General features: G+C 42.3%; 1 protein-coding gene across 6 annotated transcripts in view; it reads right to left on the bottom strand.

Annotated features, from left to right (window-relative positions):
• LOC134344259 (histone deacetylase 9-like) overlaps positions 1 to 24346 on the bottom strand; it is a 695601-nt gene that overhangs the window by 138706 nt on the left and 532549 nt on the right. For all 6 annotated transcript variants that reach the window (XM_063043755.1, XM_063043754.1, XM_063043751.1 and 3 more), the window contains one exon: positions 7168 to 7271. In XM_063043755.1, coding sequence (XP_062899825.1) covers positions 7168 to 7271 — 104 coding nt within the window. The remainder of the gene's footprint in view (positions 1 to 7167; positions 7272 to 24346) is intronic.

Raw genomic sequence — 24346 nt, forward strand, 5'->3', positions numbered from 1 at the left:
TACTGTCCAACCTTGTGAAAATTCTCAATGTTTTCATTTATTTTAAATATTGTAGACCTATTCTATTGCGGGAAACTGATTGGCATAATTAAGAAATCCATTTCAAGTTCTGGAAGCAGCTCCAGCTTCTGGAGGACATTATGTTTAATTGAGATAACTTGGGAAAACATGACGACAGTATGGTTACATTTGCTTCAGACATGTATAACACACATTCATCAACTGGACATTATTGTTTATTTTCAGCTGTTGCCTGAGGATGATTGTGAATGTCGCATTGCGGAGGTTTTACACCAGATATTTTTTTTTTCTCTCAATTCCAGTCCCTCAGTTCAATTATATTGTTTAGAATCATTCCTTGTGAAGCTGTCCAGGTAATGTGCTGTGAGGCCTGCGGTTGTAAGGAAAACAGTCTGCATTTTGTCCATAAACCACATCACATCTCCTGAAGCATTACCTCAAGTTTAAGTGACAAACTGACAAACACATTTATTGAACATTAAATTGGTAAATGCATGTGATGGATCATAGTGGCTGGAGACCTAATTATTTCTACACAGAGTGGCAGAAACTTGCACCCATTGTGCAAAATCCTACTGTGAATGGCTGTTCAGAGCAGACTGTGAGTTCCTATAGGCTTTTAGACAGTTCTTTCAATTACCTTATTTAAATATTTAAATTAAGTAAAGCCTCCAATCAAGCATATGGTCAAATGAAACTCATAAAGTGCATTTGAAATGAATATATGGAGGGGGAAACAAGAGGTCCATGAACCAGTCCTCATCAGAGGATCAGAGGCGGAAAGGGTCAGCAACTTTAAATTTCCTCCGCACCACTGAGCACATCTACACAAAGTGTTGTCATGCGAAAGCAGCATCCTTCATCAGGGACCCCCAACACTCACGACATGCTCTCTTCTCACTGCTGCCATCAGGAAGAAGGTACAGGAACCTTGGGACCAACACCACTGGGTTCAGGAACAAATACTATTCCTCAGACATCAGGCTCATGTACCAGAGGGGACAACTTCATTCAACTTCACTTGTCCAATCATTAACTTGTTCCAACAACATAGGGACTCACTTTTAAGGACTCTTCACGTCATCTTCTCAGTAGTTATTGCTTATTTATTTTTATTATTAGTTCTTTTCTTCTTATCTACACATTTTCTGTCTCGTGAACGGTGGTTGAATGCCCAAGTTGGTGAGGACTTTTCATTATTTCTATTATGGTTAATGTTTTATTACGGATGTATTGACTATACCTGCAAGAAAAGGAATCTCAGGGTTGTATATGATGAAATATTGTACTTTGATAATAAATTTACTTTGAACTTTAACTTCAGATAGATGTATGAGGTATTGCATCTGTTGTGGGATACCACATATCTAAACAAAAGGGTTTAATTGAATTAGCTGGCAAGATGGCACTGGTGAACCACAGTGAGATGTTGAAGGCGCTTACAAAACTTCCAAATATACTTCTTCAGAACTACTCTCACTGCAATATGCATCCGATAATGTCCCCTTAAGTAACGTAATTTTCTATCATCTTAACGAACCGGCAATTTCACCACCTTCTGAAGGGCCCAGTGGAGCATGCAGGTACATGTAAGTGGACAAAGGTACATCACCATGGCCAAGACAAAGGGGGGAGTGGAAGAATCCAAGCTCAACTGAAAGAGCATGGACTGAAACTCCCTCCATCTGAAATCTTGTCAGCAAATGTACATAAATGTGAAGGAAAGATTGCAGTGTCATTGGGAAATAAGGAATTGTTGCATTCTGTGTTTCATGGAGACATGGCTCACTTATGACATGCCGCATACATCAGTAAGGTTTGAGTTCTGCTCGATACACAGGATGGACTGACTGGACCACTGATTTGAAGAAGGCAAAAGGTAGGTTTCTATCTGTCATGATAAACTCTCTGTGATGCTTAGATGCAGCAGTCTTGTTGTCCTTCCAACCTGGAACATCTAATCATTAAGTGCCCACCAATCTACTTACCAAGATAGCTTTCCTCCATAATCCTTCCCAGAGTTTACAAACCGCCAAAGGCCGCTGTTCTTCAGGCACTCATGATTTTGAGTGCTGCCATCAGCAAATAAGAATCAGCCTACTTTGGTACTTTTCAAATCATTGCCAGGGAGTTCAATCAGGCTTGTTTGAAGAAATCTCTGCCCAATTATCATGAACATATAACCTGCAATAACAGGGTCCAAACACACTCAGCCATAGCTATGCTACGGTTAGGAATGCCTACCGTTCCATTCCTAGACTGTGTTTTTAAATATCTGATCACTTGGCTGACCTCCTCCTACCTGCATACAGACAGAGGGTAAAGAGCAGGGCTCCAGAGATAAGGACATTGAAGGTGTGGTTGCAGGATGTAGAGGATTGGCTACAGATTGCTTTGAGTCAGTGGACTGGGCTGTGTTCAAAGACTCATCAGAGGATCTGAATTAATACACCCATGTCATGGACTTTATTAAAGCAGTTGTGGATGAGTGTCTCCCCACAAAATCATTCAGAGATGTCCATAAACAGAAGCCCTGGATGAACCATCAGATCTGAAGTCTGCTGAGGGTCAGATCAGTGGTATTCAGGTCTGGTGATCAAGCCAGATACGATCTCCAGAAGTCCATCTCATGTGCAAAGTGGCGATCTGGACCAAACTTGAATCACAGAAGAATGCTCAACAGTTGTGGCAGGGCTTGAATGCTATCACCTCTCACAAAGTGAAACCAAGCAACATAGGTGACAATAGGACTTTGCTCCCAGATGAGCTCAATACCTTCTATGCTCGCTTTGACCATCAAAAATGGAGGAATATTCACAAACTCCCAAAGCCCTCAATGACCCTGTGATTTCAGTCCTTGAGGCTGATGTGAGAGCATGCTTCAGGATTGTGAACCCACGGAAAGCATTCAGCCCAGATGAGGGATCTGGCCAACTACTAAATACCTGTGCTGATCTAATGGCTGGAGTGTCTTTAACCTCTCAGTTTGGTCACCTGCTTCAAGCAGGCTTCAATTATGCCAGTTCCCAAGAAGAAAGTGGTAACCTGCCTCATTCACAATCACCCAATCACTTACATCCACTGGGATGAAGTACCTTGAGAGGTTGGTGATGAAACATATCAACTCCTGTCTGAGGAGCGACTTGGATCCACTCCAATGTGCCTCTCACCACAACAGGTCCACAGCAGATGTCATTTCATTGGCTCTTCACACAATCCTGGAACATCCGGACAGCAAAGATGCATAACATCAGGATGCTCTTCATCGACTACAGCTAGCCTTCAATATTATCATCCCATCAAAGCTAATTAATAAGCTTCAAGACCTTGACCTCAATGCCTCCTTTTGCAACTGGATCCTCAATTTCCTCACTTGCAGACCCCAGTCAGTTTGGGTTGGCAAAATCATCTCCTCCACAATCTCATTCAGCACAGTTGCACCACAAGGCTGTATGCTTAGCCCCCTGCTCTACTCGCTTTATACTTAAGACGGTGAGGCTAAGCACAGCTACACTGCCACATTTAAATGTGCTGTCATTTGTCAAATCAAAGGTGGTGATGAATCAGCATACAGAAGAAAGACTGAAAATTTGGCTGAGTGGTGTTACAACAACAATCTCGCACTCAATGTTAGCAAGATTAAGGAGCTGATTATTGACTTCAGGAGGAGGAAAGTGAGGTCCATAAGCCAGCCCTCGTCAGATGGAGATGGGCAGCAACTTTAAATCCCTCTGTGTTATCATTTCAGAGGACCTATCCTGGATTCAGCACATCGGTGCCGTTATGAAGATAGCACAGCAGAGTCTACTTTCTTCCAATTTTGTGAAGATTTAGCTATTTTGCTATTTAAAACTTCGACAAACTTCTATAGGTGTGTTCTGTAGAGTATATTTTATCATGGCCTGGCATACATCAATTCTCTTGAACAAAAACGCCCACAAAAAGTAGTGGATACGGCCGGGGGAATTTTTTGTATTATGTTTTCTCGTGCTATCTTTCTTGTTTTTTTGTGTGCGGGGGAGGGTGATTTGGGGGGGTTGATGCATCTGTTCTGTTGTTAATTGTTTTTTGTCTGGGGAGGAGGGATTTGGGGGTTATTGATCATGCTGCCATTCTTTTCTTTCTTGGTTTCATGGCTACCTGGAGAAGGAAAATTTCAAAGTTGTATATTTTGATAATGATTGAACCTTTAAAACTTTTGAGTACATCTACATGTAGCCCTGTCGCAGGAAAGCAGCATCCATCATCAGGAATTCCCCCCCCCCCCACCCCATCATACAGCCCATGCTCTCTTCTCGATGCTGCCATCAGGAAGAAGATATAGGAGACTCAGGATTCACACTACCAGATTCAGGAACAGTTATTACCTCTTAACAATCAGGATCTTAAACCAGAGGGGATAACTTCTCTCAACTTCACTTGCCATTCACTGAACTGTTCCCTGGAATAGGATAATATTCTGAATTGAAGTGCTGCTGGATTTATACCACTCTTTGAAAGCTGTGCTTATAATAATGCCATCAATCTGCATAGTTATAACTGGTCAAACTTCCACTATATCTCATTGCAGTTACATGCAGTAGGAACTAATTCCATATATACTTTTGTTTTTCTTAAATAGTAGCTGAAATTTTAGCAGCAAGGACAGGATAGGTGGCTGAATTGTTTTCCAATTAGATCAATTCCAGTCCCCCATGTTCTACTCTGCATTCGAAAACACAAGAGAAGGTTACACAGTTTCCCTTTTCTTCTATTGCTTCTTGGGGGCTCCCAGTTGTAACATGACTCTGACCACAGAGAAGAAACCGGGATGTAAAAGAACACCCAGTGTAACAGTGCAGCAACAATCATTGCTTACTTCCCAAACAAAAAAGCATCTGTGATTCTAAAAGTGAGACACCTCCTTGAAGGAAACAGCATACGGGATCCCGACCTGACAGAATTATAATAATTTGTCACCTCCGTTTTTGAGACCTTTAGGCTCTGAGATATCAATTATCCTGGACAAAAAAATAACATTAAAAAGCAAGCAACGTATACCATGCTGTTTCTCTTGCAGGCTTTGGCTGGTTCTTAACATGAAGAATAACACGGAGTGTTTTTGCTCAAAGCAGAGCCTCCCACTGAGGCTTTATGGGGGCATTCTGACAAGAAACATCAGGTCACAGAGTCTTTACACATACACAGATCACTGAAAACAAAGGTGTCATAATATTGATTGTCTGCTAATGCAGGAAATACCCAGGATTTATCGAGGCCTCAAAATACACCGCCACTTTGAAATAATTCAGTATCTAATCAGTTTAAATTTAAAAAAAATTAATTGAGTTAGCAAGCTAATAATGTAATAACTTTAATAATTAATAATGATTGATAATTAATGTAACAGCTGAGACACAAACAAACCAACACTCAAGATTCTGTGTTCAACATGCATAACACAAGTCTATTAATTTGTGCCTATTAATTCTCTAAAACCTTTAGCTTTGGAATATTCTTTTCTGCCAGTGGTACATAAATTTATTGCAACTTTTAAAATAGGCACCAGTTTTAACTTGTATAATATTTGACATAAATTTCATAATGATGATAGTAGGGCAGGGTAATTGAGGTAATAACAGAAAATGTGTAATTCTCAATAATCTGTCTTGTTCTAGTCAACTATCCTTGTCATACTTTTGATGAAGTAATGCTACCCCAGGCTACAAAGGCTTAAACAACGAGATGTTAATTGTAATTGCAGACTTTAATGTACTGTTATTCAAAGACATGCTTTCTATCAGGTAACATCTGGGAAAGTGATTTTCTACAAATTCCTATCACATATATAGACTAATAGATTGCAGACAATGTTTAAGGCTGTGATTTTGCTGAGGTGCAGTGATAATGTGATAAACCACTGTCCTGAAGCTCAGGCTGCTTGAGAAAATCACAAAAACGCAGATTAAGTTACTGTGTTAAACTTGACACTGGCTATTTATTATTGTACACAACACCCAAAAGATGTTTTAGTCCTAACCAATAGGTTTGGATTGTCACTTCCTTTTGATTTCTGGCAGGTGTTTTCAATTTAGTTGTACAATGAGCTCAGTGGCACAGGTCAATAAGGAAGAGTAATGAGGGTGATAAAGTGATAAAACCTAAAGTAATATGGCATCACCTGATGGTTCGGTGACTCAGACATTGTAGTTGAGTGGTAGCTATTATGGGGCTGATGTCCATTAGCAAACAACTATCTCCCTACTGCTGAGTAAAGTGGCTTTACGTTTGGCTTATGGGCCCTTCTTGGCAAGCGTGACTGACACTGCAAATGTTTCTGAGGTACTATATCTATAAAAATTAAGGGTCAATCTCATATGTAGTATTGAGAATAGCTTAAGCAAGGAATTCCACCCCCCCCCCACCAATGCAGATACAGTATCTGAATAATTTTCAAATTGTGTGCTGTAGCACACAGCTCTGGTTCTGCATATAGCTATGAGTAGAATACATTTTACCTATTTTTATCAATAGTATTCTTATAAACTGAAAACACTGCCTAAAGAAACCACTCTTCCAATGTTTCCAGATATTTTGGCAGAATTGAGTGTTAATCCATTGAGCCTCCCGATCTTCGTGAAGCAATGGGGTAATTGTGTTTCTTTTCTTCACCAACAACCCATCCCTGGTTGTATACCTGTACACTTTTTTACCTACTGAATCATTATGAGAAATATAAGAGCTTTTTCATGCTTCTCAGCAAAAGAATCATGCATTGGCTGTCATCAAAATCCCACTGTAGACCTAAGTATAACTGTACAGAGCACTCATCTATAAATGATATCGCAAAGGCTGAGGGGGGTTCAAACATCAAGCGGATGAGTCATTCACAGAACTTTGACAGCACACCTTCAATCTCAGCTGTTTTCTATCAAGCTGCCTTTTCCAATGCTTTATTGTGTAAATTATTCCCCAAGAATTTTCTTCTGCGGATGTCAGTGCCAAAAATAATTTATAGGAAAAGAAAACCATTTGAGTGAAGAGTGAGCATGCAAGAGGATGGAGCAGATGAGTTGGTGCTTTTAAGATAGGTGTTGTGAGTGTAAAAACCAAAAACAAAACTTAACAAGGTACAATGGCCAATCATATAGAACTTTAAAGTTTTACCTCAGCAGGTGAATTTGATAATCCGTTCTCCACTGACATGCTACTGGAATTACTGTTGGGTGAGCTTGGACCAGATCCTGGGGCACTGCTGCACACTGAGGAATCTTTAAGAAGAAAAGAATAATCATGTCAAAAGCTCTAGCAGGACAAGGTACCCACAGTATAAATGATATCAGTAAAACAAAGACTTCACAGTCTCCCTATTTTATGCCACAAGCAGAATCTGAAGAATGTTTACATTTTCTAAAAAGGTCTTGTTTAGTATTTCAAGCTGATTTAGATTTTCTTTTTATCAAATCCAGTGAATTTTTTGGGAGTTTTCATCAGCCCAAACTAAAATAATGAGGATAGATTCTAAACTGTATCTTGATTTTTCTCAGAAATTTAAAATGTGATTTTAATTTAACCTTAACATGACTCACAAGAGCATCCTGTTCTCTGAGGACTAGCATCCATCGTGTGTGAGCTAGACTAGAAGTGCTGGCAGGCCTTTGAGACATCACGACTAAACTACATCTTGTTCCCACTAGGTGACCGACCGCATGTATATACGGCATGTGTATTAGTTAGAAACTGGAAGGCTGGCTAACATTTTTCTTCCCTTATCCCTTGTATACTCAGACTTCTATCACTACATTGGCTGAAGCTGGTGAGCTGAGCACAACTCAAAGACCAAGAATATCTGCACAACACAGCACCGGGTCTTGCAATACATTTTATGTTTATGTAATAGACGGGAGAACTGCCCCACTCTGCCCATTCAAACAGACTGTTGTCTTGTGGGTGACTTGCAACAGTTTACAGATAGGTCCTATTCTATTTACTGCCAATAGATGGGGCCTGTGCAACAGAAATATTTCACTTGCCTTATCCAAATGATTCTTGGATAATACGTTAGTGATACAACTACTTAGCATTAACTCTGAGTTGATTATCAGTAAAACGACTGTCTATCTTTAATCCTTCCTTGAAGACATGCAGAAAGGATTTAAAAATTAAAATATCAAAATCAATATTCCCGAGTTACTTTGAGCCTGTCTTTGAACCTAAGGATTCAGATGATGCTCTCACTAACCATTATGTCTAATTATTTATGGCCATGGTGGGTATGGTGGATATAAGACCATAAAACCATAAGCTATAGGAGCAGAATTAGGTCATTTGACCCATCGGGTCTGCTCCACTATTCAATTATGGCTGATCCTTTGTGTCCCTCCTCAGCCCCACTCCCCGGCCTTCTCCCCATAACCTTTGATGCCATGTCCAATCAAGAACCTATCAAGCTCTGCTTTAAATACACCCAACGACCTGGCCTCCATAGCTGCCTGTGGTAATAAATTCCACAAATTCACCACCTTCTGGCTAAAGAAATTTCTTTGCATCTTTGTTTTAAATGGACACCCCTCTATTCTGAGGCTGTGCCCTCTTGTCTTTGACTCACCCACCATGGGAAACATCCTTTTCACATCTACTCTGTCTAGACCTTTCATCATTTGAAAGGTTCAATGAGATCCCCCCTCATCCTTCTAAATTCCAGCGAGTACAGACCTAGAGCTATCAAACATTCTTCATATGATAACCTTTTCATTTCTAGAATCATCCTTGTGAACTTCCTCTGAACCCTCTCCAATGTGAGCACATCTTTTCTCAGATGAGGAGCCCAAGGCTGTTCACAATACTCAAGATGACACCTCACCAGTGCCTTATAAAGCCTCAGCATCACATCCCTGCTCTTGTATTTGAGGCCTCTTGAAATGAATGTTAACATTGCATTTGCCTTCCTCACCACCGACTCTACCTGCAAGTTAACCTTTAGGTTGCTCTGCACAGAGACTCCCAAGTCCCTTTGCATCTCAGACTTTTGCAGGACTGGTTATCTAAAAGCCTACTGACGCAAATTCAAAATAATGCGGGGAAAAATGATGACCACAAAAGATTGATTTAATAATCCATCTGATCATTAAGGTCCTTCAGAAGGCAAAATCTGCCATTCTTTCTTGGTCTGGCCTGGCCTATTTGTGACTCCAGAGCAACCAATGCACAAGGTTCTGAAATGCCGCTCTGTTCAAGGGAAGCTAGGGATGTGCAATGAATGCTGGCCTAAAGAGAGATGCCCAAAACATGAGTAAAAAAAAGAATGGATTTGGTGTATTCACTCTTCTAGCATGTGAGGGCCTCATGGCTCAACAAATCAATCTTAACTTCCTGAACAACGTAATTTTTTTTATCATCAGCGGCTGCTAGCATTAAAATAACATCAACAGTCAGGGCTATAGGGGGTGTCACAGCAGCTTTAAGTATAAATGCATTGATTGCCTTATCAACTATTGTTCAGAGCTATTCAATTAAACAATAATGAAGTGTTTTGAGCAGCTAGTAATGAATTGCATCAAGTCCCATCTTCCTGCTACACTGAATCTTTCAAGTTTGCTTGTCATTCTAATCTGTTCATTGATGGTGTCATAGCCCTTACACTCCACTCCATCCTGTCCCAGCTGGAAAATGGTGCCTTTTGAATGGCAGGATGCTATTTATCGACTTGAGTTTGGCATTTAATATAATATAGAGTTCAGCAGAGGAGGACAAATGGCTTAATTAGGAAGGGGAAAAAAGATTATGAGAGAAAACTGGCAGGGAACATAAAAACTGACTGTAAAAGCTTTTATAGATATGTAAAAAGGAAAAGACTGGTAAAGACAAATGTAGGTTCCCTGCAGACAGAAACAGGTGAATTGATTATGGGGAGCAAGGACATGGCAGACCAATTGAATAATTACTTTGGTTCTGTCTTCACTAAGGAGGACATAAATAATCTTCCAGAAATAGTAGGGGACAGAGGGTCCAGTGAGATGGAGGAACTGAGCAAAATATATGTTAGTAGGGAAGTGGTGTTAGGTAAATTGAAGGCAGATAAATCCCCAGGGCCAGATGATCTGCATCCCAGAGTGTTTAAGGAAGTAGCCCAAGAAATAGTGGATGCATTAGTGATAATTTTTCAAAACTCGTTAGATTCTGGACTAGTTCCTGAGGATTGGAGGGTAGCTAATGTAACCCCACTTTTTAAAAAAGGAGGGAGAGAGAAACCGGGGAATTATAGACCGGTTAGCCTAACGTCGGTGGTGGGGAAACTACTGAAGTCAATTATCAAAGATGTGATAACAGCACATTTGGAAAGCGGTGAAATCATCGGACAAAGTCAGCATGGATTTGTGAAAGGAAAATCATGTCTGACGTATCTCATAGAATTTTTTGAGCATGTAACTAGTAGAGTGGATAGGGGAGAACCAGTGGATTTGGTATATTTGGATTTTCAAAAGGCTTTTGACAAGGTCCCACACAGGAGATTAGTGTGCAAACTTAAAGCACACGGTATTGGGGGTCAGGTATTGATGTGGATAGAGAATTGGTTAGCAGACAGGAAGCAAAGAGTGGGAATAAACGGGACCTTTTCAGAATGGCAGGCGGTGACTAGTGGGGTACCGCAAGGCTCAGTGCTGGGACCCCAGTTGTTTACAATATATATTAATGACTTGGATGAGGGAATTAAATGCAGCATCTCCAAGTTTGCGGATGACACGAAGCTGGGTGGCAGTGTTAGCTGTGAGGAGGATGCTAAGAGTGTGCAGAGTGACTTGGATAGGTTGGGTGAGTGGGCAAATTCATGGCAGATGCAATCTAATGTGGATAAATGTGAAGTTATCCACTTTGGTGGCAAAAATAGGAAAACAGATTATTATCTGAATGGTGGCCGATTAGGAAAAGGGGAGGTGCAACGAGACCTGGGTGTCATTATACACCAGTCATTGAAAGTGGGCATGCAGGTACAGCAGGCGGTGAAAAAGGCGAATGGTATGCTGGCACTTATAGCGAGAGGATTCGAGTACAGGAGCAGGGAGGAACTACTGCAGTTGTACAAGGCCTTGGTGAGACCACACCTAGAGTATTGTGTGCAGTTTTGGTCCCCTAATCTGAGGAAAGACATCCTTGCCATAGAGGGAGTACAAAGAAGGTTCACCAGATTGATTCCTGGGATGGCAGGACTTTCATATGAAGAAAGACTGGATGAACTGGGCTTGTACTCGTTGGAATTTAGAAGATTGAGGGGGGATCTGATTGAAACGTATAAAATCCTAAAGGGATTGGACAGGCTAGATGCAGGAAGATTGCTCCCGATGTTGGGGGAGTCCAGAATGAGGGGTCACAGTTTGAGGATAACGGGGAAGCCTTTTAGGACCGAGATTAGGAAAAACTTCTTCACACAGAGAGTGGTGAATCTGTGGAATTCTCTGCCACAGGAAACAGTTGAGGCCAGTTCATTGGCTATATTTAAGAGGGAGTTAGATATGGCCCTTGTGGCTACGGGGATCAGGGGGTATGGAGGGAAGGCTGGGGCAGGGTTCTGAGTTGGATGATCAGCCATGATCATAATAAATGGCGGTGCAGGCTTGAAGGGCCGAATGGCCTACTCCTGCACCTATTTTCTATGTTTCTATAATCACCCCTCAGAAGCAGGTGGGTGAACTGTTCTCATCTGGTTTCATCACCTCTCTCTGTAAATGTATCTTGGACTTCTTGAAAGAGTACTGTCAGCCTATGTTGGCAACAACATCTCTAGCTCCATCATGCTGGGCATTGGTGCCCCTTAAGGCTGGGTGCTCAGCCCGCTGTTGTTCATGATGCTGATATAACTGTACTGCTAGATCCAGTTCAAACCGCATCATCAAGTTTGTTAATGGCACAACAGTGGTTGGCCTTGTTAGAGCGATTTTGGGTTGATGATTCATTTACACTTAAATGACTTCGGCCACCAGTCTTCTGTTTGACAAAGTACTGTGGATTGAGTTCACAACAATGCATTTCCTAAAGGCTGTGAATACTGGAATACAAGACCAGACGCTGCGGATGGAAGTGTGAAGTTTACAGGTAGTTTTGAAGACAGCCTTATCCATACTTTATAAATATGAATTGTCCTCTATGTTAGCACGTAAAATACCAAATAAATGTTTTGTGGATTTAACTTGCACTCCTAAAGGCTGTGAATGCCAGCCTAGACATGCGGGCATCAGGAGGAAAAGATGAAGTCATAAGGTGTGATGTTTTGTACGTAGCTTCAAGGGAAAGCATTGTCTATAACTTTGCAAATAGGAATTACCCTTTGTGTTTAGCAAATAAATAGCGAGTCCACATTGGGCTAGCAGACCCTTCCACCAAAAGTGTCTTGGTCCGTATGATGCCTGCTGTACCTTGCGTTGTCGAATAAAGAAGCTGCTTGGTATCTACCAGTGACTCTGTCTCTCCGGTGATCTCATCCACGCCATAACATTTGGTGTCAGGAGTGGGATGTCTTCGTGACCCATCGTGTGGCCAGCATTCCTGGCAGTCTAAGCTGGTGAGTATTTTTCTAAAATAGCACTTACGCTTGGATCTGTTCGGGTCGGTGGTACACGGGAACACAAGGTATCACGAACGCGGAGAGCTGAGCTGGTAGATATAAAAGTAGTGCGTTGTGTGCATGTGTGTTTATGTAAGTGAGGAAACTTTACGTGTTAACTTGGTTAACTTGGTGAGACGAAGCCACCAGTTGCGAAAGGTGGTAACCGACGGTACGGTTCAAGATGCTAGAGTAGGGGCGTGTATACTTTTCAGGGAGCTGCATTTTAGCGTATGTGTTTGCAAGAGTGATGCAAAGGAATACAGCAGGCATCATGAGTTCAGGTACTCAAAAGTGGCAGATTGTGGAATACATACTCTGCAGTTTTAACTATATGCTGTTTAACTGGTACCCATCTTTGATATTTTGCGTAGTGTGGGGATATCTCAGGGAGATGTTTTACCCAGATAGATCTACCAGAATGGCACCTATTGAGGTCAGGCAACATCAGGTTGAGAATGCTGACGATCCGAGCCAGCCCTTGACCTTGATGACCATTCATAAGCCCTTCACCCCTGTGGAGAAACAGAGCCTCTTGTCTGAGTTGCCCTCACTTAAAGTCACCTGTGGGAATTCAGAATTCTGGCAAAAGCTCGAGGAAATGGTTGAAATTCACCAGATGCACTCTAAAGATATACACGCTTTGGTAAAAGCAAAGTGCCGAGGAATATGTGGGACAGGATGGCTCAAGGGGTGCGGGATGGTACATGGACAACAACTGGGAGCACCAGTAATGAAGAAAGATATCGCTCTTTTAAAGGGGAAGTGAGGCAGTGGCTGGAAGGAGGCAAGAGTAGCTGGGGAACGATAATGGCAGTGATTCAAAAAGCTAACGAGACAGCCATGGATTATGCAGAACGTAAATATAGAGCATATGAGGAGTACTCAGGGTTGGATAATGCAGGCAGGGATGACCCAGTCTTCCTAAAGATGCTGAAGGAAGGCCTGAGCTCAGACCACCAGGAAGTTTTAGATTTAGGCATCACGGTGGGGTCCAACTACTCTGCGATAGTTTCCTGGGCCAGTGAGATAGACCAAAGAAACGGCAAGAGAAATCGTAAAATGGGTATAGTGGGTGCAGCTGCTGTGATGTCCCGGAGAGTTTTGTTTTGCTTGCTAGCAGCCAGGGCACCCAGCAAAGGACTGCCGGACCAGGTATAAGACAATGAAGGAGTTGATATGCTACAGCTGTGCCCTATCGGGACATGGCTGGAGACAGTGTCCAAAAGGGAGGGGGAAAACCCAGGCGAAGGTCACGGCAGACACCCAGTCACTCACCCCACCAGCAACCAGTCTGACTGTCGATCAGATCAAAGAGCTAGTAACAGCGCCTCTTAGGGCAGAAAAAGCTGTGGCAGCAGGCTTCACTGCTAGTGCTGGTGACCTGCGGATGTACACAACGGCATTGTTAGGGGGACGGCAATGCAATATGATAGTGGACACAGGGGCATCGGTATCGATAACAGACCTAACAGACCTACCCTTACCAACAACCGGACAGACCAGTTATATCAGGGGTGTAGGAGGGAAAACAGTAAAAGCAGAAAGAAATGAGTCGCAAATACTGGAAATCGGGGGAGTGCAGATTCCAGTGTATTTCTGGGTATGTCCAAATAATGAGGGCATGATCCTTGGAATAGACATCCTGAGGGAAGCAGGAGCTGTTGTAGATACGCGAAAGGGAGAAATAATATGGACGAGTCAGGGGCAGCGAATGCGCACAACCAACAGAATACACAACCTGCCTAGTATAGTCGCAGCTGCCCTGATCATCAGAGACTGCAGCCCGTATGGGAGTTCAGCAGCTCCCAGCAGTGTGGGCTACACACAAGCAAGATTGTGGTCGAGTAAAGATAAACCCAATTAAAATAGACAAGTGCTACACATGCCCTTACACTTCCTCCCTTACCACCATTCAGGGCCCCAAACAGTCCTTCCAGGTGAGGCATCACTTCAGCTGTGAGTCGACTGGGGTGATATACTGCTTCCGGTGCTCCCGATGTGGCCTTTTATATATTGGCGAGACCCGACGCAGACTGGGAGACCGCTTTGCTGAACATCTACGCTCTGTCCGCCAGAGAAAGCAGGATCTCCCAGTGGCCACACATTTTAATTCCACATCCCATTCCCATTCTGACATGTCTATCCACGGCCTCCTCTACTGTAAAGATGAAGCCACACTCAGGTTGGAGGAACAACACCTTATATTCCGTCTGGGTAGCCTCCAACCTGATGGCATGAACATCGACTTCTCTGACTTCCGCTAAGGCCCCACCTCCCCCTCGTACCCCATCTGTTACTCATTTTTATGCACACATTCTTTCTCTCACTCTCCTTTTTCTCCCTCTGTCCCTCTGAATATACCTCTTGCCCATCCTCTGGGTCCCCCCCCCCCCGTCTTTCTTCCCGGACCTCCTGTCCCATGATCCTCTCGTATCCCCTTTTGCCTATCACCTGTCCAGCTCTCGGCTCCATCCCTCCCCCTCCTGTCTTCTCCTATCATTTTGGATCTCCCCCTCCCCCTCCAGCTTTCAAATCCCTTACTCACTCTTCCTTCAGTTAGTCCTGACGAAAGGTCTCGGCCTGAAACATCGACTGCACCTCTTCCTACAGATGCTGCTTGGCCTGCTGCATTCACCAGCAACTTTGATGTATGTTGCTTAAAATAGAGGAGGGTCTGTATAAACCCCCAAAGCAGGACCCTATACAAACTGACACACTGACCGCTGCTCAGGGTATAGTGAAGGAACAAAAACACCAGGGGATATTCAGAGAGACTGCAGCTATTCCAGAACATAGTTTTCCCAGTTCCTCTGAGGGAAGACATTACTGTGAATAAAGCAGGGGAACAAGAGGCAATTCAAGTTGCAAGTGTGCAGGAGGAAACGACAGAAGCCAGCTTAGTAAAATGATATGAAGAGGTAGAGGCAGAAGAGAATGGAAAATGGAGGAGAAAAGGAGCAAAGGAGGGACCAGATGGGAGCTGGACACATGGGGAGGGAAGAGTCACGGTGGCCCCACCCTGTATTAGACAGATACTACTAAAGTTATATCATGGGGCAATGAATCAGGGAACGCAGAGCATGATCACAACCCTTCGGCAGGACTAGTGGTGGCCAGGGATGGCGGGCATGTTGAGAAATTCTGCCACCGTTGTATCATTTGTGCCCAGCATAACCCTGGTAAGGGCAGAAAGCTACAGCTAGCAGATCAGCCTTGGCCGAGGCGACCCTTGGGAAACATCCAGATAGACTTCACAGGGCCCCTCCAAAAAGCAGGGGAAAAGCTACGGTCTGGTAGTTATGGATCACTTCACCCAGTGGGTAAGGCTTTCCCAACAGGGGACTGCACCACCCGCACCGCTGCATGGATCCTAGTTCAGGAAATCCTCCGAAGCTGGGATTCAGATCAGGGAGCATATTTCATGGGGAAAGTGATGAAGGAAATGTGCCGACTGCTAGGGATTCGACAATGGTTCCACGTACCCTACCACCACCAGAGTTCAGGGATGGTACAAAGGATGAACCGAACAATCAAGAATGTGTTAGCCAAAGCTATAGCTGAGACAGGAAAGACATGGGTTGATGTATTACCAGGAATCCTGATGAGATTGTGTGTAAGCGTGAACAACACGTTGGGTCTCAGACCCTATGAATTATTGACGGAGCGAGCAATGTGACTCCCCTATAGGGTAATTACGGGTTGCGGGGAGCCTGGGGCTTACAGGGATAGAATGACCCAATATGAGAAAGACCTTTGTAACCAACTTAAACTATTAAAGGACCGAGCGAAACACAACAGCGAATCACTGATCAGACAGAGCCAGAGGGAAAGGGGATAGTCCTTCCACAGCCTGGCAACAAAGTTATGGTGAGGGTGCTGCCAGAAGGGCCAGGGTTTGCCCCCAGGTGGATAGGACCACAGACGGTACTCTTAACCAATGATACATGTGTCAGTGTACAGACTCGGCGAGGCAGCCAGTGGAAACACAGGACTCAGGTTAAAGCATATGACTCAGCCTCTTGTTGCTCCCAGAGACAGAGCAGGGTCCAAGTGTACCCGGTAACCATGTAATTACAGAGAACCTAAGAGAGGAACACCAGCTGGCCATGCCAGACATGACCACAGCTGATGAAAACATACCCGGAGAAAACGCAAGGGCAGAAAATGCCAAGAGCATGGCAGAAGACACTATGTTGGAAAACCATGAATAGCCTGCTAAAGTGTGATGATGATGGTACTCTGTTTATAAAAAAAAACAGAAGTAGATGATTAATTTTACAATATAGAATAGAAAATTATTGGAAAATAGATGGGGAGGGATTTTTTAAGTTAAAGCAGAGACGGCAAGTTTCACAACTTCGAAGGCATTTCAAACTGCACACAGCACCTGAAAACAGTCACCCTGAATCTGAGGAGTTGGGGCCTTTTCAGCAGTTGGGCCAGTGATCGACCAGACAGTTTGGAAGGGGGTGCCACCGGGCAGAGGTACTTGCAGACATTTACGTAAAGGCCACCCCAACCCCTTCCTGTACATCGATGAGAAGGCCTGTGTGTGCTCCTTGAAGGAGAGTTTCAGCGACCAAAGGATAAAGGGCTGAAAACAAAGGAATGTGATTAAGCTGCAGTCAGCCTGCAGGGAAAGAGCCAACAGGTACACGAAAGGAGCTGCATCTTCCTAAAGACTTGGAACAGCCTCTCTGCTTAATAGTGGCAGGTAGTGAATAGGGAATGCTAGGATAGATATCTAGGCATCCAAACTTGGGGGGGAGTTTCGAGACGGGGCGTTTTTGCTGCCCTATTTGAGTAGATCCTTCCAGGTTGGCCTTTCCTGGTACAAATTTATTATTTTTGTCCAGAAGAGCCAAGAGGAGGGACTGTTAGAGCAATTTTGGGTAGATGATTCATTTACACTTAAATGACTCCGGCCACCAGTCTTCTGTTTAACAAAGTACTGTGGGTTAAGTTCACAAGAATGCATTTCTGAAAAGCTGTGAATACTGGAATACAAGCCCAGAAGCTGCAGATGGAAGTGTGAAGTTTACAGGTAGTTTCGAAGACAGCCTTATCTATACTTTATAAATATGAATTGTCCTCTATGTTAGCACGTAAAATACCAAATAAATGTTTTGTGGATTTAACTTGCACTCCTAAAGGCTGTGAGTACCAGCCCAGACATGCGGGCGACAGAAGGAATAGATGAAGTCAGAAGGTGTGATGTTTTGTATGTAGCTTCAAAAGAAAGCATCGTCTATGCATTGTCTATAATTTTGTAAATAGGGATTGCCCTTTGTGTTTAGCAAATAAATATCGAGCCCACATTGGGCTAGCAGACCTTTCTACCGAAAGCATCCCCGGTCCATATGATGCCTGCTGTACCTTGTTGTGTCGAATAAAGAAGCTGCTTTGTATCTACCAGTAACTCTGTCTCTCCGGTGATCTTATCCACACCACAACAGGCCTCATCAACAACGATGACGAGATGATATACGGAGAGGAGGTAGAGTGGCTGGTAGAATACTGCAAGCACAACAACTTCAGTTTCAATGTGGACAAGGCAATGTGGAGATGATTATGGACTTCAGTAACGTGCAGGCTGACCACTCATCACTGCACATCCATAGCTCCTCCCTGGAGAGAGTTAGGAGCATCAAGTTCTTGGGTGTGCACATAACAGACAGTCTCACCTAGTCCCTCAACACCAACTTGTTAGTGAAGAAAGCACATCAGCATCTTCACTTCCCGAGGAGAATTGAGACTTCCCTCTCCCCCATTCTAAAAACTTTTACAGGAGCACCACTGAGAAGGTCTCAACTAGCTGCATCACCATCTGGTGTGATGGATATTCACTATCCAGGGCCAGGAGGGCTTTCTTTTTTGCCAGGCTTAGCTTTCTAATGCTGCAGCTGAAACCTCTAGAGATCAAAGAGTTGTTTTTGAGTAAGTTAAACTTCTAACCATTATTCATTGTTTAGCTTTTTGTCATAAATGGAAGCCAGTCTTCAGTTCTTAATAAAAATGACAAGCAATAATCAGATTGAAGTTAAAAGGACAGCTTTGCAAACAGCACCTGGGTTAACTTCTTAGGAGATGCAGTGGCTAGCACGAGAGGGCATGGTTTTAAGGTGCTTGGAAGTAGGTACAGAGGAGACGTCAGGTATGTTTTGTACGCAGAGAGTCGTGAGTGTGTGGAATGGGCCGTCAGCGGCGGTGGTGGAGGCAGAGACTATAGGGTCTTTAAGGAGACTCCTGGATGGATACATGGAGCTTAGAAAAATAGAGGTCTATGGGTAAGCCTAGGTAGTTCTAAGGTAAGGACATGTTCAGCACAGCCTTATGGGCCGAAGGGCCTGTATTGTACTGTAGGTTTTCTGTCTTTCTATTTAATTGGGCTTGTTTCAAATCAGAAAATATGGTTAAGTTATTTAGTTCAAAGAAGCTTTCAGACCAAATTCATACTATCACTTAGCACATCAAATAGCTGATTGTTAATAGTTGGAAGGTTTGTGTGCTCAGACAGCTTCACGGCATTAATATTGGGAATCTTGGAGCTGTGCTTCTCGAAGCTTTTTTCCTATTTGTGTAAAAAGGTATTTGGGGGGGGGGGGAAATCATATACTTGTGAAGTCACCCAAGTGACAAAGAAACAATAGAAAGATAGAGAGTAGCCAGGCTTATTAGGAATAGCAAAGAACATCAAGAAGAATGACAGAAATATGGGGAACTAGAATCCATTCCTTCACTTTTGATTTCTGCACAGATGATTCATTTGCAGCAACTCTTTTGTATGCTTTTTCAGCTTACAGGAAATATGTATGTGTTTTGGAAATACTTCTGTGTTTTATAAATCATTTGTAATTTGAAAATTGTTTAAGATAGAAAAACTCTGAGTTTGAAATGTGTTTGAAGAATATTGTCTGGATTTAAGTGAGTATCTGTAAAAAATAAATGAACTGTGTTTAAACTACTTTGTTAGATGGAAATATCTCCTCCTTTGTAGGAAGTGGGGACCCACTGCTCAAATAGTAGGTGTTGGTAGCTAACTTTGCTGTACAGAATAAACAGGAATGTGAACAAATCTTTGAGGAGTAGGTAGTTACAGTATAACCTCCCTTTAGTGAGGGTACCTGTGGCTATCTATATCGGATATGGCTTAAGGTCTTTATTTAAGTTTAGAACTTGTGTTCAGCAACCAATACCATCACACTAGTATGAGAATTGCAAGACATTTGATCACAAGTTCCTACGAAGGATTGTGAGGACTGTGGAGAGGATCATCAGGGTCTCACTTCCACCAGTCAGAGATAGTTATCAGAAATGCTGCTTATGCAAGGCCCTTAGCATTGTTAATGATCCCTCCCATCCACCCAGCAATCTCCTTGATTCCCTACCATCATGCAGGAGGTACTGCAGCATTAGGACAAGAACTGTTAGGATGGGAGACAACTTGCTCTCCCAGGCCGTATGACTTCTGAACTCCCTGCCACGACTGAGTTCACATCACGAGTGAAGTGCCAGTTGCTTTATACTGTTTAATTTTTAATTGTGTAGTAAATGAACCTTATTATTCTTAAGCTATTTTCATTTTGGTCCAGAGGAAGATTTTCATCTGGTGGTATACAAGTATATGGTGGAATGACAATAAACTTGAACCTGTGTTTTATTTTAGTTATAGACATTTCCTTAACTAACATCCAAATGAATACTGTACATTAGTTCAGAGATGGAATTAAACCCACAACTAAATGATAAAAGAATCCTCTGTAGAAATTGAGATATTGGGGGTCCATTTTTGTTTTGAGTACTCCTATACAATGAAACTTTATGTTGTAAGCACTAACTCTTGCACTGTCCAAGTAAAAAAATCCAGCTGTCATGATCTGATCCTGTTTCATGTGTATCACTGATCACTATCAGGCCTGCTAGAGGCAACAGTAGGAGAGAGCTCATTATGTTGTGTTACTGGAGACTGTTATTTCAGGTCCCAGCAGAGTTGGCATCCTGCTCATAATCTAGAATATAGTCTTTGTCTGTTTTGTTTCCAAAAAAAAAATTGTATATATAAAATACTAAATTAATCACATTGCTTTATCCTAATCAGTAAGGCTATATAAAGGATAGGTAACCTGTTGCCTCTTACTCAAAATAACCTAATCAGCAATATTCAGTTTTGAATCAATTGCCTCTGGAATTGAGTGTAGTCTCCATTTAAACTTGAATCAAGAAGCAGTCCCATAGTGACTGCTGATGACAAGTGACTGCAGTCCGATCACCTGGCTGTAATTCTACTCCCGGCATATAGACAGAGACTAAAGTACGCAGCACCAGTGCTGAGGACCAAGAAGGTACGTCAAGGGAGGTGCAGGAGCACTTAATTTATGTCAGTTTACCAGACAATATTCTGGGATTCATCTTTGAATCTGAATGAATACGCTACGGTTGTCACCAACTTCATCAAGATCTGTGTGCTTTCGAGAACATACCGGACATACCAAAATTAAAAGCCATTGATGAACTAGGAGATTCGGAATCTGCTGAGGGCTGAGAGCTTAACACCCAAGGATACACATTGTATCAAAACGACAGGCAGGGAGGGACAGGGAGTGGTGTAGCTCTGTTTGTTAAAAAATGAAATCAAATTCTTATAAAGAGGTGATATAGGATCTGAAGATGTAGAATGCTTGAGGATAGAGTTAAGAAACTTCAAGGGTAAAAAGACCCTGATGTGAGTGTATACAGGCTAAGATGTCCAGAAATGGGGGCTTCAGTTTGAGAGTAAGGGATTAGCCATTAAGGATTGAGATGAGAAAAGAATGTCTTTATCCAGAAGGTATTGGATCTTTTAAATTCTCTACCCAATAGAAAGATCGTTGTGGTTTTCGGAAACCATTCATACAAGAGACTGCAGAATTTCTTGAGAAAAGTGATCTCACCCCAAATAACTTTAGCTGTTTGATCAATGATTTTCCTTCTTTAGGTCAAAATTTTTAATGTGCACAAATGATTGAAAAGAGATTTGTTCCACTTGCAAGTCCTTAGTGCAGTAGGTTCTTACAGGTTACAATTGGATATTGACCGAAAGCAGAGCTGGGCTGAAAAGTGGTAGATGGAGAATTGTGAAGTGATTCACTTTGGAGGCCATATTTGAAGGTGGAATGCAAGATTCTTGGCAGAGTGGAGCAACAGAGGGATCTTGAGGTCCACATCCATAGATCCGTCAAAGTTGCTGCACAAGTTGACCAGGTTGTTAAGAAGGCATATGGTGTGTTGGCCTTCATTAGCCAGGGGACTGAGTTCAAGAGCCGCAGGGTAATGTTGCAGCTCCATAAAATTCTGGTTAAACTACACTTTGAATATTGTATTCAGTTCTGGTCACATCACCTCATTATTTAAAGTATGTAGAAGCTTTAGCGAGGGTGCAGAAGCAATTTATCAGAGAATGCCTGGATCAGAGCATGTGCCTTTGAGGATAGGTTAAGCAACCCAGGGCTTTTCTTTTTTGAACTAGGAATGTTGAGAAGTGACTTGATAGTAGTATACAAAATAAGAGGTATATATCGACTGGATAGCCAGACTATTTCCCAGGGCAGAAATGGCTAATACCAGGGGGCATAATTTTAAAGTGATTAGAGGAAAGTATAGGGGGGAGTATCAGTTCTTTGCCTAAAGAGTGGTGAGTGCATGAAATGAGACATCTAAGAAAGTCTTCGGTAAGCACATAGATGATAGAAAATGGTGAGCTATGTAGGAGGGAAGGGTGAGATCAATGGCTCCCAAACTTTTTTGCCTTACCAGTCCATATCCCCAATGCCCCCTCTCCTTTTCCACCCATTACATAAAACTATAAAGATTTTTTATTGTCAGTGCACTGTGAAAGAAAATAGAAACTGCAAATTTAAAGCAGTGACAAATAACTGCAAAAAGTATTCGTCAATTTAGAGCTACAAATAAAATGATTTCTCCATTTTTAATTATAGTAAAAACAATTTTCATCAACAATTTTAGCCTGTACATTGTAGTCCAACAATTCACTACTTCATTGCTTTTCCACATTTCAATGAGATGGATGGGCTTAGTGCAATGATATCAGCTTCTCAACATCAGGCTGAATGTCACTCAGGAGTTTCAGATCCCTACATTCAGTAATTTGCAGTCTGTTTCATTGCTTTGAAAGAAGTTGGGTGACTGCTCTGAAACTGCACTCCACTAAATATGATGTTGGAAGTGCAATAAAGAATATCTTGACCTTTTTCCATACTGCAGTTTTATTGTAGTTTCAAAAAGCATCCCAGGCAGTTTCTTTTTGAGAGTTACCTGACTTTTGTGTGAAACATCAAGCAGTCAAACTGTTAATAATTCTCAATGCAAAGCTCTTGAGATAATCGAGAATTGAGAGCATGATTTTTGATTTTATTTACCGCTGTGATAACAGTATTTAATGATTTGTGCAGCTGATAGCTACGGTTTTTTGTGACAAGATGACATCTGTGAATTACAGTGAATGGTAAATATATTAGCTACAGTTTTTTTTCATGAAAATAATAACCCAGCGGTGGCAACTTGTCATTGATGGTGCCCTAACTGTTGCACAAGCAATAATGTTAGTGAGTGCAATGTCCTTCTCTTTGAAGAATTGTTCAACGACATAAAATATTGACTTCCACTTTGTATCTGTTTCTAGTCCCCTTGCCAGTAGCAACTCTTGAACCATGCTTCCATCTTTTATGAAATTATCATAACCAAGAAGCAAAGACTCATTGGCTAGCAATGTTAACTATCAAACTACAGAACAAATTTGGTTGCCCTAAGTTTTTTTGCACAATATGTCTTCCACATTCATAGACAATTCATCTATTCATCTTTGAACAGAGTTGTCACTGAGCTGATTTGCTTTAATCATTTGGTCAGGTGACTTATACAAAACTGTACTCAGAACCTCCCTTACTGCTGGTCGAATCAGTTCTTCTCCAATTGCAAAGGGCTTTCCAGATTTAACCATGAGCAATCAAATGCGTAACAAAACATACAAAACATCACTGCAACACACATCAAGGTTGCTGGTGAACGCAACTACCTCTTCTTTCAGTTAGTCCTGACGAAGCGTCTCTGCCCGAAACGTCGACTGTACCTCTTCCTAGAGATGCTGCCTGGCCTGCTGCGTTCACCAGCAACTTTGATGTGTGTTGCTTGAATTTCCAGCATCTGCAGATTTCCTCGTGTTTGCGTTTTTAAAAACATCACTGTTTTGTTTTGAAATGCTGGCAAACGTATTTTGAAGTGTTTTCCATTTCTGAAAGTTTTCACTAAGTGACTGAAAATAAGCCAAGTTTGTGTTTACTTCATCAGAGGGTGTTCTCTTCAAACGTTTAAGAAGTATGGACAGTTTCATTGCTTCCTTTGGAAAAAAAACTTTTTTCACATAACAGACACAATGGCTGCTGCTGATGCCTATGTATCTTTGAAAACAACCCTGTGTCACTAATTTGACTGAATATTTGAAGAGGTACCAATTATATTGACATAGTCAATATTGTCTACATGAACTTCAGTACAGCCTTGATTGCCCTGTGTAGTAAACTAGTTCAAAAAGTTAGAGCCCATGGCAAACAAGGCAAGATGACAAATTGAATCCAAATTAGCTCGGCACTAGGAGGCAGAAAGTGATGGTGGATGGTTGCTTTTTGATTGGAAGTCTGTAACTCGAGTGCTGGGGCCCCTGACATTCGTGATGTACACTTATCAGCTGGA

This window comes from Mobula hypostoma, chromosome 3 (genome assembly GCF_963921235.1).
Source record: "Mobula hypostoma chromosome 3, sMobHyp1.1, whole genome shotgun sequence".
Lineage (NCBI taxonomy): Eukaryota > Metazoa > Chordata > Chondrichthyes > Myliobatiformes > Myliobatidae > Mobula > Mobula hypostoma.